Source organism: Delphinapterus leucas, chromosome 3 (genome assembly GCF_059928025.1).
Source record: "Delphinapterus leucas isolate spDelLeu-1000000601 "Yukka" chromosome 3, BTC_Dleu_Yukka2, whole genome shotgun sequence".
In the NCBI taxonomy this organism is placed as follows: Eukaryota; Metazoa; Chordata; class Mammalia; order Artiodactyla; family Monodontidae; genus Delphinapterus; species Delphinapterus leucas.
The window spans coordinates 53,375,643-53,392,639 of record NC_143131.1 but is presented as its reverse complement, the minus strand read 5'-3'; the positions used below and the strand labels follow the sequence as shown (position 1 = coordinate 53,392,639).

Sequence of the window (16,997 nt, the reverse complement as noted above, 5' to 3'; positions counted from 1 at the left end):
TGTATTGGGTTTATTATTACTTAAAATGAATTAATAACTATTTTAAAAGTTTCTCAGTTTTAATTTTTATTATGATAAATATCACCACATACAACCTCATAAACAAAAGATCTTTGGGGTCTTCAATATTTTTAATAATATAAAGGACACCAAAAGTTTAAGAAGCTGTTTTAGAGATACTCTTACATATATGACCAGGAATTATGTTTAAGAATGCTCATAGCAACATGATCCATAGTAGCCCCACATCAGGAACCACAGCAAATCCTTCATCATAGAATGGATAATTAAATGGTGTATTTATAAAGGAAATCTATATAGCAGTGAAAATGAATGATGTATATGGCTAGACGGCTCAGCAGAGATGATGCTTTCTAAAAAAATGTTGAATAAAAGAAGCAAGTTTTAAAAGAATATATACAGTGTGATTCCACTTTATTATTTCAAAACCAGGCAGAGTTAACATATATTGTTTAGAGATGCATAGGGAATGATAACCACAGAAGTCAAGATAGTAGTTCTCTCTCAGGGGAGGAAGAAGAATATAACTGTTAAGGTGAATACAGGAGACAAGCTTTTATTATTCTGAAAATGTTGTATTTCTTAAATTTGGTAGAGATAACATGGATGTTTGCTTTATAATTATTCTTTAAAATGTAAATATATGTTTTATTCTCTCAAGTATGTATGATATAAAATAACATATATTATGAACATAAGAGAATAAATTAACCTCAGAAAAACAAAACAAGAAAATATAATTAAGAAGTATGACAAGGGAGTTAATCTGACTGGTGACCAGTTGCACTTGTGTTGTATGCATTGCCTGCCATGAAACTCAAATAGAGTCACATAGAGCCAATAAACCATCAAACTTTTACATTATTTTTAAACAAAGCTGAAGTTTATCTTGAAGCAGTTTTTGTTAGAATTATTCATAACATCTCTATGTCTTGAGTTCTTGTTCAAAATGCTTTTATACTCAGTTTGGCTGGATACAAGATTTTTCCTAGGCACTGCTCTATTGTGTGCTGGTGTTAAATGTCACCATGGAGAAATCTGAAGTGAATCTGATTGTTTTACTATTACAGGTAATTTGTTCTTTTGCCCTGATTGCCCAAAATATATTTTATTTTTGATGTCCAGTAAGTTTACTATGATGTGACTCAGTGTGGATTCACCTGTGTCAGTTTTTCCTAGTAGAATAGTTCACATTTGATGAGATTTTAGGCATTTTTGTTTCTTGAAATTTTTCTTGTATTTTTTTTTTTTTTTTTTTGCGGTACGCGGGCCTCTCACTGTTGTGGCCTCTCCCGTTGCGGAGCACAGGCTCCGGACGCGCAGGCTCAGCGGCCATGGCTCACGGGCCCAGCCGCTCCGTGGCATGTGGGATCCTCCCGGGCCGGGGCACGAACCCGTGTCCCCTGCATTGGCAGGCGGACTCTCAACCACTGCGCCACCAGGGAAGCCCTTTTTCTTGTATTTTTAAGTCACTTTTCTTTCTGTTTATTATTTTGATTCTTCTCTTTAGGGACAACAGTGATATATATATTGGATTCCTTTACTTTGATCCTTTTGAACTCTTTGTACATTTTTTTTTTTTTTTTTTGCTGTACGCGGGCCTCTCACTGTTGTGGCCTCTCCCGTCACGGAGCACAGGAGCACAGGCTCCGGACGCGCAGGCTCAGCGGCCATGGCTCATGGGCCCAGCCGCTCCATGGCATGTGGGATCTTCCCGGACCAGGGCACGAACCCGTGTCCCCTGCATCGGCAGGCGGACTCTCAACCACTGCGCCACCAGGGAAGCCCTGTACAATTTTATTTTGCTTGCTCTTTTTACTTCTATGAGGAATGTTTTCAGCAGTTGCCTTTTTTTTTTTTTTTTTTTGCTAACTCATCATGGCCTTTTTCCTGTGATGGTTTTATTCCACCCACACACACACACATTTATTTCCTCTGACAGTTCATGCTTTCATCTCTCATCTTGCCGTATCTTCCCTGATTGCTTGTGTCTCTGCATTAAATTTTTGTTTTTATGAAATGATGTCTTCGTTAAGTTTGAGTTCATATGTGTCCAATTTTTATCTTTCCTGTAGCAACATTTTTTTCTGCCAAGTGTCCCTCATCTTCTGTTTGTATTTTCCTGTTCTTTTTTAAAAAAATTATTTCATATATTCTAGACATACTTCTTGTTCCTTTTGAATCATACATCTTTGAATGAGTTTGATTTTTCTGGATGAACTACTTGTAGAAGGTTTATGTTGGGTAGGCACCAGAGCTACTTTCTCAGCAGGAATTTATTACTGATATACAGTATTGTGTGATTCAAGTTCTTTAACCCTGTATTTCTTTAACAACTGCTGGCAAGGTAGAATCTCTCTTTCACCTTTCCTCACTGACAGACTGATTCCTACAAATATAGTTTTTATGACTCCCCAGTTAGCCCCATCTACTCTTCCTCTGACAACTAGAGCAAGGGTGTATATTCCAGCAGTTTGCACCCTTACACCAGTTGCTTATAAGAAAGTATTGTTGGTTTTGTCCCTCAGATTGTTGCACTTAACTTTGGAGAACATGCTCTACTCGTTTTAGCTTAGATCACTTCTTGTTGTCCCCTCTCTCTGTGTGTCTTTCCACATTCTTCTAATTTTTCTGTATTCAATCAGCCTCCCACATACATTATGATATGGTGGTTTATGGTTTTAGAAGTTTCCTACTTTTCATTAAATGTAAAGTTTGTGGGTTTTTTTTCTTATTTTTCTTATTGCTTTTGGGTGATATCTTAGAGGAAAAGGGAAAACTTTTTACTCAAAATGTAGAAATAAGAGTGTCCTTTAAACTTATGAAATAAATCAGAAGTACTAAGATATGAGAAAGGGAATTTTTGATCTTTCATTTGTTTCCCCTGGGAGATTTAGTTGAAAATCTTCAACATATTTATTTCCTGGGAAATAACTTACTTTGTTTTAATAGATTTGGGGCTTCATTTTCTGAAAAATTAAGACTAATTTTGAAGTACTTTAGTTTCAGGATTACTTAGCTTTCCATAATTGGGTATATTATCCTAATCAGCTACAAACTTCTCTCTCATTGAGTTTGAGATTTGATTTTACCTTATTTATAAGCTAATAAGTTAGCTTATTACTGTTGTATGGAGCAAAAGACATGAGATTCCTGGATCAGAGACTTCAGCACAGCAAGCAGCATAAGCATCAGCATATTTATTTTGGTTCCTTTTGGCCCCAAATCCCACATGGGCAACACAGTATGGCCCAGATGAATGCCACACATGTAGTGGGTTTGCATCAAAACTGAGAAACAGGGGCTTCCCTGGTGGCGCAGTGGTTGAGAGTCCGCCTGCTGATGCAGGGGACACGGGTTCGTGCCCTGGTCCAGGAGGATCCCACATGCCGCGGAGCAGCTGGGCCCATGAGCCATGGCCGCTGAGCCTGTGCGTCCAGAGCCTGTGCTCTGCAATGGGAGAGGCCACAACAGTGAGAGGCCCACGTACCGCAAAAACAAACAAACTGAGAAACACTGAGCTTGGGAAATCTAATAGTTTTATAGCAAGTAGTAAGTAAACGTGCTTTGTCCAGGGGAAGATGTTACCTCATTTCCTAAAGTTGTCCTGAGGAATGGGCTGGGTTAAGAGCAGGCCTTGCAGACTTGGCATACTCAGCAAAATGTGGGGGAATCACAAGAGGCCTAAGGAAGACTTTCTCTCCCGATTTTCTCTCTTTCTCTAACCCTCCACAAATAAGAATCGTTGCCTAATCTATTAATTTTATTGAACTTAAATGATTAATTTTATTAAACACATAAAACCAACCATGGAAGTATTCTCTTGTTATCACTATTCACTCACTGGGGTGGGCGCCAGGTTCACCAAACTCTCTTTTGTTCTTTTTTTTTTTTTTTTAATTATTATTTTTTAACTCAAGAGCAGAGAGTTGAGTTTATTTTCTATCTATCTGTCTATCCTTATTTCTGGGCACAACATCATTATCAGTCCCAGCAAGGACCCTTTTTGTTTCATATATGTGCATATATTTCTATATTCCCATTTTCCACTCCCATTTCTTCCCTCCCATAGATAACTCCTTTAATAAATTTGATATCTATATTTGAATTCATATGTATCCTTGCAAAATATTGCAGGTTGTTTTATATATGTCTGTGTTTATTTTTTAACTTTTAAAAAAAATTTTATTCTTTTTTTTTTTTTTTTTTGGCTGCGTTGGGTCTTCATCGCAGTACATGGGCTTCTCACTGCAGTGGCCTCTCTTGCTACGGAGCACAGGCTCTAGGCGTGAGGGCTTCAGTAGTTATGGCATGTGGGCTCAGCAGCTGTGGCTCACGGGCTCTAGAGAGCATGCTCAGTAGTTGTGGTACATGGGCTGAGTTGCTCCATGGCATGTGGGATCTTCCCAGACCAGGGCTCAAACCCATGTCCCCTGCATTGGCAGGCAGACTCTTAACCACTGCGCCACCAGGGAAGCCCTATTTTTTAACTTTTTAAGTTTGAAATGTTTTCGAACTTATGGAAAAATTGGTACAGTAGAAAGACTTCCTATGTGTCCCTGAGTCAGATTTAAAAATTGTTAATATTTTGCAACATTTCTTTCTCTCTCTTTTTGTATATGTACATGTATTTTTTTCTGTACTATTTGAGAATAAGTTGTAGACATGTCCCCTATCCCTAACTATTTCAGCATCTGTTTCCTGAGAAGAAAAGATAATCTCTTACGTAAGAGTATAATTATCACATTAGAAAGTTTAACATTGATACACTACTATTATCTGATATATAGTCCTATTCAAATTTCCTCAATCGTCCCAGCAATATTTTTATAACCTTCTCCCCCTGCAATCCAGTTTCTGTTGCATTTGGTAATGTCTCTAAATTCTTTAATCTGGAACAATTCCTTGGCCTTTCTTTGTTATTTGATAAGATATATGTAACTTTTGTTTGCATGTATGATATAGTGCTATAGACCTTGTTCCTTTTCTCAATTTTTTCAGTGTTTTTAAGATCTACCTATATTTATGTGTAGACATCTATCTTGTTTGTTGCTTCCAACTTCTGCTTAGTATTCCATAATATACATCTGCCAAAGTTTATTTATCCATTCCCCAGTGACGAACACCTAGATTGTCTTCAACTCCTTGCTATCATAAATAATTCTGTCGTGAACATCCTCATACATGTTCCCTTTGGGAATATTTCTGGGATATCTCTCCAAAAACAGGATTGCTGGGTCATAATGTTTCCTGTATTTAATATGACCAAATACTGCTGAATTGCTCTCTGGAACTGTTGCCTGACCACACTGTAACTGTTGCGTGCTAAGATCCCAGTTTCTCTACACCACTGTCAACACTTAGTCCAAGGTAACATTCTAATTTTTGCCAGTATGATGGTTTAAAGTAGACTCGTTTATTTTCTCTAATCATTAGTAAGTTTCATTTCTTTTGACAAACTCCTCACTGATAGAGTTTCCTCAGGAAGGAGCTTATCTGTAATATATATGTGTATGTGTATGTATATATATATATATATATATATATACACACACACACACACACACACACACACTGTCTTTCTCTGGCCTGGTCAGTGTATTAGAGGGAACTTTTTTTTTTTTTTTTTTTGCAATACGCGGGCTTCTCACTGTTGTGGCCTCTCCCGTTGCGGAGCACAGGCTCCAGACGCGCAGGCTCAGCGGCCATGGCTCACGGGCCCAGCCGCTCTGCGGCATGTGGGATCTTCCCGAACTGGGGCACGAACCTGTGTCCCTTGCATCGGCAGGCAGACTCTCAACCACTGCGCCACCAGCGAAGCCCTAGAGGAATCTTTTGAAGGTGATGTCATAAACGGCAATTGTAAACTCCCATTTCACTTTGTGTCACTGTTAGTGAACTAGTTGACATTGGTCAGGTCATTTCTGGGAATTCTTATGTTTTAAATATAAGCTGCAAAAAAGTATACATTCTCTTAGACACCTGAAACGGAAATCCTTAAGACAGCTTTCTGCATCTGACATTTAAACTATAAGGATTGTAAGTAGAAATAGAATTTAAGGTTTACTTCTTCAGATACTTGAGTTCATTAGTTTTTAAATCTTTTCCCATATATACTTCTGAATTTTTTTTAACATCTTTATTGGAGTATAAGTGCTTTACAATGGTGTGTTAGTTTCTGCTGTATAACAAAGTGAATCAACTATACATATACATATATCCCCATATCTCCTCCCTATACTTCTGAAGTTTTAAAAACTATGTACCCTATTGTTTATTTTTCAGTTGATGTCCAACATTTTTTATGTCTAACTAATTGCAAAGGATAGAATTTCTAGACTACTGCAAAAATTAGTATGTAAAAAATAAAAACCTCCTTTAAATATACCTGATTGAATCTAAATGCCATAGCAATTTGGTAACCATCATTATGCATTTTAAAAATACACTAACAGGGGACTTCCTTGGTGGTCCAGTGGGTAAGACTCTGTGCTCCCAATACAGGGGACCCAGGTTCGATCCCTGGTCATGGAACTAGATTCCAAATGCGGCAATGAGGATCTCGCGTGCTGCAACTAAGACCCTGTGCAGCCAAATTAATAAATAAATAAATATTTTTTTAAAAGATTATTTAAAAAATACACTAACAGCTTCTTCTTTTATAGCCAAAATTTGCATATTTTTTCCCTCCTTTAACTCAATATGTCTGCTCTTCCTTTCCCTCCCAGAATATCAATCCTAATGTATATTTTAATATTTCTTAATATATACTTTTAAAATGTGTTTTTATGCTTAAAAGTATTTTTAATTATATCAAATATCTCTGTAACAAAAAAATTTAAGTTGCAATTACATTTTTAAAATTTCCTGTGATCATAAAAAAATTTTTTCTGAATTATATGTTCATTACATTACAATTATTAGTTAATAATTGATTAGAAGAATATATACATATTATGAATTTTAATAATTAAATATAAAAATAAAGTTTTTGTTAGAAGATGTATCTTTAAATGTATATTTTCAATTATTGCCGTTACTTCACTACTGCTAGAATGAGGCAGGATTTTAGCACCAATTCGGTTTCTTTATTTTGTTTCTATAGATGTGAATGTTGAGAAAATTGGATCACATATGTAAATAGATAAGATGAAAGGAATTTATTATAGAAATATCACTCAGTTCTTTGAGCTCCTTTTGAATTCTTTGTCAAAACGTAACCATGGTGATCTATCATCAAATTTTTTAACAACCCATCAGCTGTTAATTTGATTATATCTTCCTATAAACTTGATGAAAACAAGTAACTACATATGTTATTTAATCAATAAAGTTTTTCTCAGTGCTGACCCTAAATGTTTCCAGTTGACACCCATTTTTTATAGCCAAAGGCAATGAACTATTGTAAAATTATGTGTAACTGAAAGATAAGTCTTTCTTTTATAACGTGGGAGAAATATGATTTCAAAAGAAGCTTTACTTTTTTTTTAGAAAAGAGTAAGTAAGGAAGTTGGGAATCTCAAAAGTGATTTTCTGAAAGCTATCTGTGTCTGCCTACAGCTATCTTAATATTACTCAGAGATTTGTATGAGACTACTGCTAAAAGGAAATAATATTTTTTAAGCTATCAGTATCATCATTTGAAAAGAATCATAGTAGTAATCACATCATAGCATCAACCTTTGAGAGAAATGTAGAATATTAAGTTTATTGAATTATAAATTTATAGTGAGGAATTTTTCATGTAAATCTATAGCTGATTGTTTTCACAGAATATATGTCTAATTCAACAAACAGTAAATTCCACCATTATGTTCCTAGAAGAGGTTGACTTGAGTGTGTTGATGTCAAACACAAGAAGACTAAGTATTGATGTTCTTGGAAGGTTATTTGGTTATATGGAAGGGCTCTCATATGATTCTCTTCCTTTGCTTATGTTAGTCCCTATACCTGAATTATTAGTTCCTCCTCCCTCCTCCCGCCATACACGGACATATTATATGTCTTTATTATAGCTCTTTTATATTGTATTTATGAAGGCCAGTTCATTCACCTTCCTGAACATGTCTCAAATCTAATCCCACTTCTCTATCCCGTGCCCTAGTTCAGACCTACATCATTTCTGAATTGGGTATCATCTTCTCTCTGTGCTCCCTGGCTCTATTCTCTTTCCACTCTATTGTTTCCACCACAGAATTACTATAATGATCTGTCTAAAATACAGGTCAATTCCATATTTTCCTACTCAGAAATCTTCAGTTGCTCTTTCTGACAAATCTTCAAAGTCTGTACACTGCCAAAAGTATCAGTATTTACTTTCATTTATTATCTTGTGTTATCTGTTCTCAACTATCTCTCCAAATTTTTCTCCAGCAACTATTCTTATCTGTATTATACTCATGTCACACAAATTACTTATTCCCTTGAACACATATCATGGTGCATTTATTAGAATGTCACAGTGGACACAATAAGGATTTTTTTAGTGATTTTCACCTAAACTTCTGGCTATTTGTGATGAAAGGCTTAAATTTATTCATATGCAGTACGTAGATCCTTTTTTATTTATCCATTTTTCCATTTATCCATTTATCCACAGAAAAATTTTATGATTTATCATTGAGATATGTTTTTAAATCACATTGATAACACTAAGCATGGCTACAGGACACAGGAAAAAATGACAAAAAAAAGCTTTAAAAAATCAGGGAGGCCATGGTAAAGAAAAGGCTATATTCATAATCCTTAAATGTATCAGGATTTTTCAAAAGGTGTTTTGAAGACACATACACACACAAACATAAATTACATAATGTATTTAATTCCCCTTTATCCATATTAATAAGAAAAAGGACTTTTATGTTTGGCCTATAACCTAGAACTCCATGGGTTGTAACTATCTTTTCATAATTCCCTTTTGGATTCAGCAAGTGAGGTAGCTTGAACTCTAGCATGTTAGAGGTAGGCTCTACTAACAATTTCAACACTTATTAACTGTGTGATCTTTAATAGGTTAATTATCTTTAGTAAATCTCAGTTTTTCTCATCTGTAAAGTTAGAATTAATATATATTCCCTCTCTGTTCAAGGAGAGACTGTATCATATGAGATAACATTTGAGAGTATATGATAAATTTAAAGAGATTTAGAAATATATTGTATCATTGAATTATTCCTTAATCTCTTTAACATTAATTCTATATTTCCTTAGAGGACCTGGTCTATCTTGATGGAAGCCATATGTTGATAAGGCTAATAAATGATCAAATAAGGAAATAAAGGATGTATTGAGGGTTTGTTTTATTTTTTCTTATTTTTTTTCTTTTATGTTTCTTATGTTTCTTCCTTGTTAAAACAGTTTTGGTATGAACCATGATGGAATTGGAAATTCTTGTGGGACGAAAGGTCATGAAGCAGCAAAACTTATGGCAGCTCACATTACTGCAAATACCAATCCCTTTTCCTGGTCTGCCTGCAGTCGAGACTATATCACCAGCTTTCTAGAGTAAGTAATCTCTGGAGAGTGATGATGAATTGCTCCAGAAGTAAGCCATTGATAGAAGCCTAATATGTAGTGCTTCAAACTTTGCATAATGAGTAACTTTTATAGGGCCCAGTGTTCCCATATTTCAGGCTGTTCCCAAAATACTTTACTATATCATTGTGGCAAATTTTCTCCTGCATACTCAAACAGAACACAAACTGAACAGATTAGGGGAACTGAAGCGAGGCTGTAAAAGGGGTTGATGATGTGAGTGTTAGAAATGTTAAATAAATGGGAAGCAATATCAGAAAGAATTTAGATTTATATAATTTAATAGCGCATAAGCCAAGCTTTAATTCAGTGATTACATATTTCACATTGTTGGTAAAAAAACTAAGTTCTATAGGAATGCCAAAGTATCTAATAGTAACAAACAACAACAACAAAAAACCAACGCCCAGGAAATGAAAATGAGAAAATGAAAATTTGTCTTTGAAAATTTATTATAGTGACTCATCTTTTCTACAGTTTGAGAACTTCTTTGCTGGTCCTTTAACATATATTCCAAGAGTTTGGTTATTTAAGTATGAAGAATATAAATTAGCTCAGGTATAACTATGTTTAGGAAAGCAGATGTTTCTCCACATGTCATCTGCATCGGGCTCCAGGATTAGACTTTGGAAACTGATAGACTTAGGTCTCACTTCCTAACAGTGTGACCTTGGACATATTACTTAACCTTCCTAATATTCAGTGACCTCATTTGTTGAGTGAATTTAGGTAGTAATACACACATCATCAGGTTGTCATGTAAATAATTATGTATAACACTGTAATGTATATAAAACACTTAATAGACATTCATTAAGTGGTATAGTATTATTTTAAATAATATCAAGGTTTTAAGCACTATTGCTCTATCATTACCTTCAACTATTTTGTGCCATTTTTTTCTGAGGAGGAGAGATTAAATACTTTGTGAAAAAGTGAGTCATACATAAAGTACAGGCAAGCAACAAAAATTCTTTTTAAAAATTGCCTTTGTTCAAAGTTCACCTTAACATGATTATAGTGTAAAATTTTAGAATTCAGATAGGTTATATAGGGCAACACTATTCATTAAAATTTTGGTTCATATCTGCTAATAGCCAGATTATATTCTTAAAACTTATAGTTACATATTTTTAAAAGCCACAAACAAGAGGTTTTCAATTACCTAGCACAATGCTTTACTCAATCAAAGATCAAAAGATAAATGTTTAAAATGGGCTCTTTTGAATTAATTAATGTGATGATGAAATTGAAGGAATTAGAAATTTATTTTAGAAGGTAGCTCTTCTGAATAACCATACTATAACCTAACAATTTTTAATGTTAGTAATAGATTAATTATAACACTGTACTTGCCTTGTGCCAAAACTGGGTAAAGGGCTATAAAGATAGACCACAGAGAATTTGTTTGACATCTTTTGGTAGTAATTAACAGAAAGCACTAGCAATATCATTTTCTGAGATGTTTTTAACAAGATCATATAACCTAAATATTAAACATTGTTGAAGATCTACTCTCCCCAGAAGTCAAGCCAGTCTGGAATTTCTCCCTTGACTTGGCTCATGTTTTTATAATGGAGTCTTAGTGTCTACCACCAGAAAGACAAACTGTATGCATGCTCAGTATTCCTGTGGATTTTTGAAGGCTTTCCTCCGCTTGCTTTTTTTTTTTTTCCCAAGTACCATTTCTCTCTCCTCTATCCTGTTTCTATTGCACAGCCCATTTGCTAGGACAATCTCTGTATGCTAAATACAAGGACCGGTTTTGATTTCTTGCCAGACCCTGCCTAGTTAAAGCTCTATGAAGGCCGTTAAACTCCAAAAGGGAATCCCTAAATTGCTGATAAAATACAGTCAAGAAATCACCACTGGTTTTGTCAGAGATGTAAAATTATTACTAGTTGCAATAAAGTGTTCGATTGAATTAATTGAAAGAATTAATCCAAAAAGTATTATGGAAGCCTTATTGCCTCTTTGCATTTTCTGTGTGTAAGCATGATTAGTGTTGACAGGGTTGTCATGGGTTTAATTATCCTGTATTTTATAAAAATATTTCTGTTGTGCATCCTCATGGGAATGCTCACAAAGTTAAAGCCATTAGTAAAAGATAGATGTGAAAGACAATGGGTAGAGATTTTGGGGAAAGTTGGTGCTTTTTTTTCCCTCTTTAATAGTAAACTGAACAACTCTGTAATCTGACCAAGCAATAAAGTTTTTTTAAACACAAGGCCCTTTAAAAAGGTCAGTTCACTGGAGCACAAAGACATAATAGTAACTTTCTTGAATTTCTTTTTTCCTCTTTATTAATGCAGTGGACTTAATTGCTTTAACAGCTATGTGTGATATTTTAAAAAATACAGTGATATTTTGATCAGGGATTGAGATTACATTTATGTTTTATAGTTGGCTCAAAAAGAGTCATAACATTTTATTTTTGTTTCTCTTCTCAAGAAAAAGAAATCTTGAAAGATGAATTGTTTAGGAACTGCAGCCCAGCCAACAGAATGCATACTTTTCTCTACTTAGTGACTGTATAGGCCAAAGATGATGGTGGATTTTAACAATGAGCTTTCTATGATTTATAGAGATTCACTATTCACTATGTTCAACTGAAAACAGTTTCATGGCCTTTAAATGCCAATAGAGTAAAAAGTCTCTCGTGTCATTCTGAAACACTAGGTGCTATTGATCAATCAGGAGATGGTGTTTACCAACTCCCAATATTTTTTTTCAGATTTCTTAAACTCGGTGATTCAATAAGTGGTTCATGAATCGCCCAGAAGCCGTCCTGATTAAATAATAAAGAACCCATTACCGTTAAAATGGACGTGTTATGCCAGCTTCTGATGTTTTCGACGACGGCTTTGCAGGTAGTGTCCTTCCTATCTGCCTGCGGGACTTATTTATTTATTTACTTACTTATTTATTTAGAAACTAGAGAAGATGAACCTGGTGTTATGGCTCACACTCATTGATGTCTGTGTGCTAATTTACCAGGCAGTGGAAGGCAGCCAGAAGTAATTTAGGCCAGTTTTTCATACATTTTCCACCACTCAGTGGTAGTACAGAGTAATTTCATATAGTCTTCAAAAATCCTGGGGCCTCTGTGAATCAACTCTTGCTCTATTTAAATTAAAGTCTGTTATATTGTTTGAACTGTCAGAGATCCATAGCAAAATGTCCTACAGTTCCAAATTAAATACAGACTAGCCATTTTCACAGAAAGGATGGAAGCTGAAAACAAAGAGAAGCAACATTATGGTTGAAGATGAACTAGGAAGAAAAGTAGAGCTGCAAGAGAAGTGATATAAGATGAACAGGACAAGCAAGGTGCTTACAGTTCCTCTATAGCAATTACCTTTGAAAGTCGCTATCAATAATTTATTAGAGAGAAAAAAAATTTTATAGTTGGGACCTCTTTTTTATGTGGAACCCCAAAACAGCTTAGCAAAACAGATTTCTCCTTCCATTTATCTGACACATTTTGGGACTTCACTCTAACCCATAAATATCTTTGATAAGTCATAACTACATATGGAGGAAAAGAGCATAACTTAGTAAACGTTACTAGAATAGTGTTTGTATATTGGAAGCCTCAAGTTCAGTTGTATTCAAGCATCCTAGTCATATAGAGGGCAAGAAAGAAAGGTCTGACTTAGAGTAACTCATTTTAGAAGGTAATAATATTATTAGTTTTGTGAAGATTGATAGAGCAGTTTATGAGAATGTAGTAGTAGGTAAGACACTTGACTTGCCATAGATGAGTTAACCTAATTCATTTTTGCTTAATTTAGGTATATTAGCACAATTTTGTGGGAAAAAGTAGGAGATGGTATTATCTGTTAACTTTTTGTTGTTGTTGTTAAGAAACTGTTAAGATATGTACAGGGTTATATAGAAAGATTTATTTCTTAAATTGACCCACTGTGTTGTAGACTGAAGGTCTGTCCTTTATAGTATAATTGTTTAAGTGAAAAATAAATCTAAAATTTCAATTAGGAGTATGTCTTCATGTGTTCTGGAAACAAAGCCAACAGACCGTATTTTACATAAGGATCTGTGAATTTTCATTGAAGACTCAACTCTGGCTCATGTACCTATTTTTAAGGCTAATTTTTGAACTATGTAAATAAGACTTCTCTAATTAGAAGTAGAATACATAAAACATGACTGCTATCATATTGCAAGGATTCTGGAAATGTAAACATACTTTGATTTACTAATTTCATAATCAAGGGAAAAGTATGTCTCAAACTAATAGACATTTTTTTGCCTTGTTGTAGAAGCATAAACAAAAGTAGAGTGTATTAATTCAATAATTACCTATAATGCTGTAGATATTAATCAGGATTGGGCTTTTAGTTGTGAAATATATGCTGCTAGGGAATTAATCATAGTTCCACTTTTTATGTATACAGTTTTGTTCAGGACAAGTATATCTATGCTTAACAACAGTAAGTTGTAATAATATCTCATATATGGAAACTACAGTGTTCTTCATTTCATTTATTAATGAGTGAGGTTTATGTTTTCTAAGTGAAAAAATTCACATATGACACCAGGGCACAAACCAGCTATACTTAAAAGTGGCATTTTATGAGAAAATTCAAGATGATTTATATATAATATTACCACTATTAATTTGAAAATAGTAGCATAAATAACCCTAGGCTCAGTATCATAAGAATTGTATATTGATTAACTAGAACCCTAGATTAAATAAAAATTACTCAGAACTTCTTTTTGTTAAAAGGAGACAATTACAAAATATAAGAAAATAACTCATATCTAATATTTTTAAGAAAAGCATTGGTACCGGAAGACTATACGAAAATGTTTATATCAGCATAATTTGCAATTTCCAGAAACTAGAAATAACTTAAATGTTTATTAATAGAAGAATGGATAAATAACTGTGGCATAGTCTTAAATGGAATATCAAAGAACAATACAAATGAGCAGCTTACAGTTAAACACATCAACATGGATGTGTCTCACATTCATAATACAGAGCAAAAGAATAAAGTCACAAAAGAAAACCTACAGTATGACTCCTTTTATATAGAATCCAAGAGCAGGCAGATGAATAATTGGGAGATAAATAATTACTGAGAAAACCAAAGAAGTTATTATTTTAAAAATCAGAATATTTGTTAATTCTTGGGGAAACAAAGAGGAGTATGATTGAGGTTGAAAACTGGGAAATTTTCTAAGGAAAAAAAACAAAAGCACTCCTAGGGTTATATATACATCTCTCAGATTCATGTCCTCTACCTTCCATACCTATATCTGTGATATTTCATAATGGTAATTGATGGTACAGAGGCATGAACGTATCCAGAATTATTATCTTCTAAGAGTTAATTAATAATTGTGGTCTATAGATTTAACTTACTTAAAAGTAGCAGGAAAGTGGCAGACAAGTTTTAGTAACATTATGCAAAAAAAAATATTTTCGTAGCTTAACCCTCAGTTAACAATTAAAGTATGAAAACTATCTCACCCCCCAAATACTTTAATCAAGGTTTTACTGTATGTAATGTTTATGGTTACTAGAAGGAAAATATGTAGTACATTTTCTACCCAAAATGTACAAACAGTTTAAATCAACCTTGCACGTATCCCACACTTGGTATCCTGGAGCCAATACTAGTAGGTAAGACGCTTGACTTGCAAGCATTGATATTTTGTACAAATATAGCCAAACCCATTTTAAAAGGTCTTTGTTGATGCCATATTCCTAAATACATGTTCATTATTTAAAGATCTATATAATTTTTCACTTATTGTATTTCATACGGTGTTTTGTTCTTCTGCAAAAATATACTGGAAGAGAGAACGAGACGTCTAGATATTTAACTAGACCACATTAATACAAAGCAATAGTTATTTCCAAAGAATTGAAACACAAATCACTTTTGGGATAGACTTTCTCAGAAGAATTTTCTCACAGGTGACCACAGTGCATGCCATTACTTCGTCGTCTGGAGGCTCCTGCAGTGGTCATCTGATTTGGTATTTTTTACAGAACGTGAACCGTGATTTGAAGACCATTAATACCTGGGAACAAGAACTTTAAATGAAGCAATTATTCTTGCTTCCTCCTGGGTTAAGCCAATTCTCAGTTTGCTATCAGGAAAGAATTTTTTCCTCAGGTTATTTTTTCCTCAGGATCCTCAGGTTATCCCAATCTTAAACTCTTTTGGGGGGTCCACATACTTCTTCCTCTAAGTTTTTAGGTTCATTTTCTGTAGTAATAAAAGTAATAATGTACAATAATTTTTAATGGATTTTGAGTTGGTGCCACTTAGGTGAATATATCTTATACTTTCTTTGTTATGCTATTGGCAAATTTTTATCTGTAGGATCCTGTACTTAAGTACTTCAGTGCTTAAAATTTTCCCATTGATTTATATAGAACTTAGCTTGATATTTTATTTTTATTATATATTTAGCTCCTTTCAGATAGACTTTTATAGTTTTGTTGTAGATAGACATGAAACTAATATTTTAGGAGGAAAATTAGGAAATTAAACTACTAATACAATTATCTCATAAATTCTTCTTCCATTATACTTTTTCACATTGACCACTTTATCACTAACCTTAATAAAAATTTTGAATTTACTAGTAGAATTACATTTGCCTAAAATTTTCATACCCATATATTTTACATAATGAAATAAAAAGAACTTACTATTTTTTATTTAGTTATTTATTTTTTGCGGTACACGGGCCTCTCACTGTTGTGGCCTCTCCCGTTGCGGAGCACAGGCTCCGGACGCGTAGGCTCAGAGACCCTGGCTCACGGGCCCAGGCACTCCGGGCATGTGGGATCCTCCCGGACCAGGGCATGAACCCGTGTCCCCTGCATCGGCAGGCGGATTCTCAACCACTGTGCCACCAAGGAAGCCCAGAACTTACTATTTTTAAAATTCACTTAGAAATAGTTTTTCTTGCTGAGGTGAGGTACATGACAATTTCTAAAAGTACAAAAAACAGAAAATAAAAAGCAGTCTGTCATGAAATCTGGATAGTTGGGTGAAAAAAAATTGTTCTCAAAAAAAAAAGAAAAAAATTGTTCTCTATTAGTTAGACACCTAGAGCAGTGACAAATGAAATGATTATAATGGCCAATAATAACATCCATCTATTCAGTACCACATTTAATATTCCATTTAAATATTTTTATTGTTTAAAAAATTAATCAAGAGGGGCATAAATGAAAGAAAAAGGGCATAAAGAAGATAATTTTCTATCCTTTGGGTCTTTGAATCTATCACCTTATGCATAGTATGGTTCAGTTTTTTAAAAGTATTTATTTGCTACTGTGCAAATATACATTTTTATTTAACAAATTTGCTTTTGCATTTTAAGAATATGATAAAATTTTAAGTGAATATGAAACATTATTTTGCATGGTTCTTTCTTACTTACCTATA

General features: G+C 34.1%; 1 protein-coding gene across 1 annotated transcript in view; it reads left to right on the top strand.

Moving 5' to 3' along the window:
* ADAMTS6 (ADAM metallopeptidase with thrombospondin type 1 motif 6) overlaps positions 1-16,997 on the top strand; it is a 273,067-nt gene that overhangs the window by 141,287 nt on the left and 114,783 nt on the right. Inside the window, exon 10 of the mRNA XM_022596555.3 lies at positions 9,379-9,525. Coding sequence (XP_022452263.1) covers positions 9,379-9,525 — 147 coding nt within the window. The remainder of the gene's footprint in view (positions 1-9,378; positions 9,526-16,997) is intronic.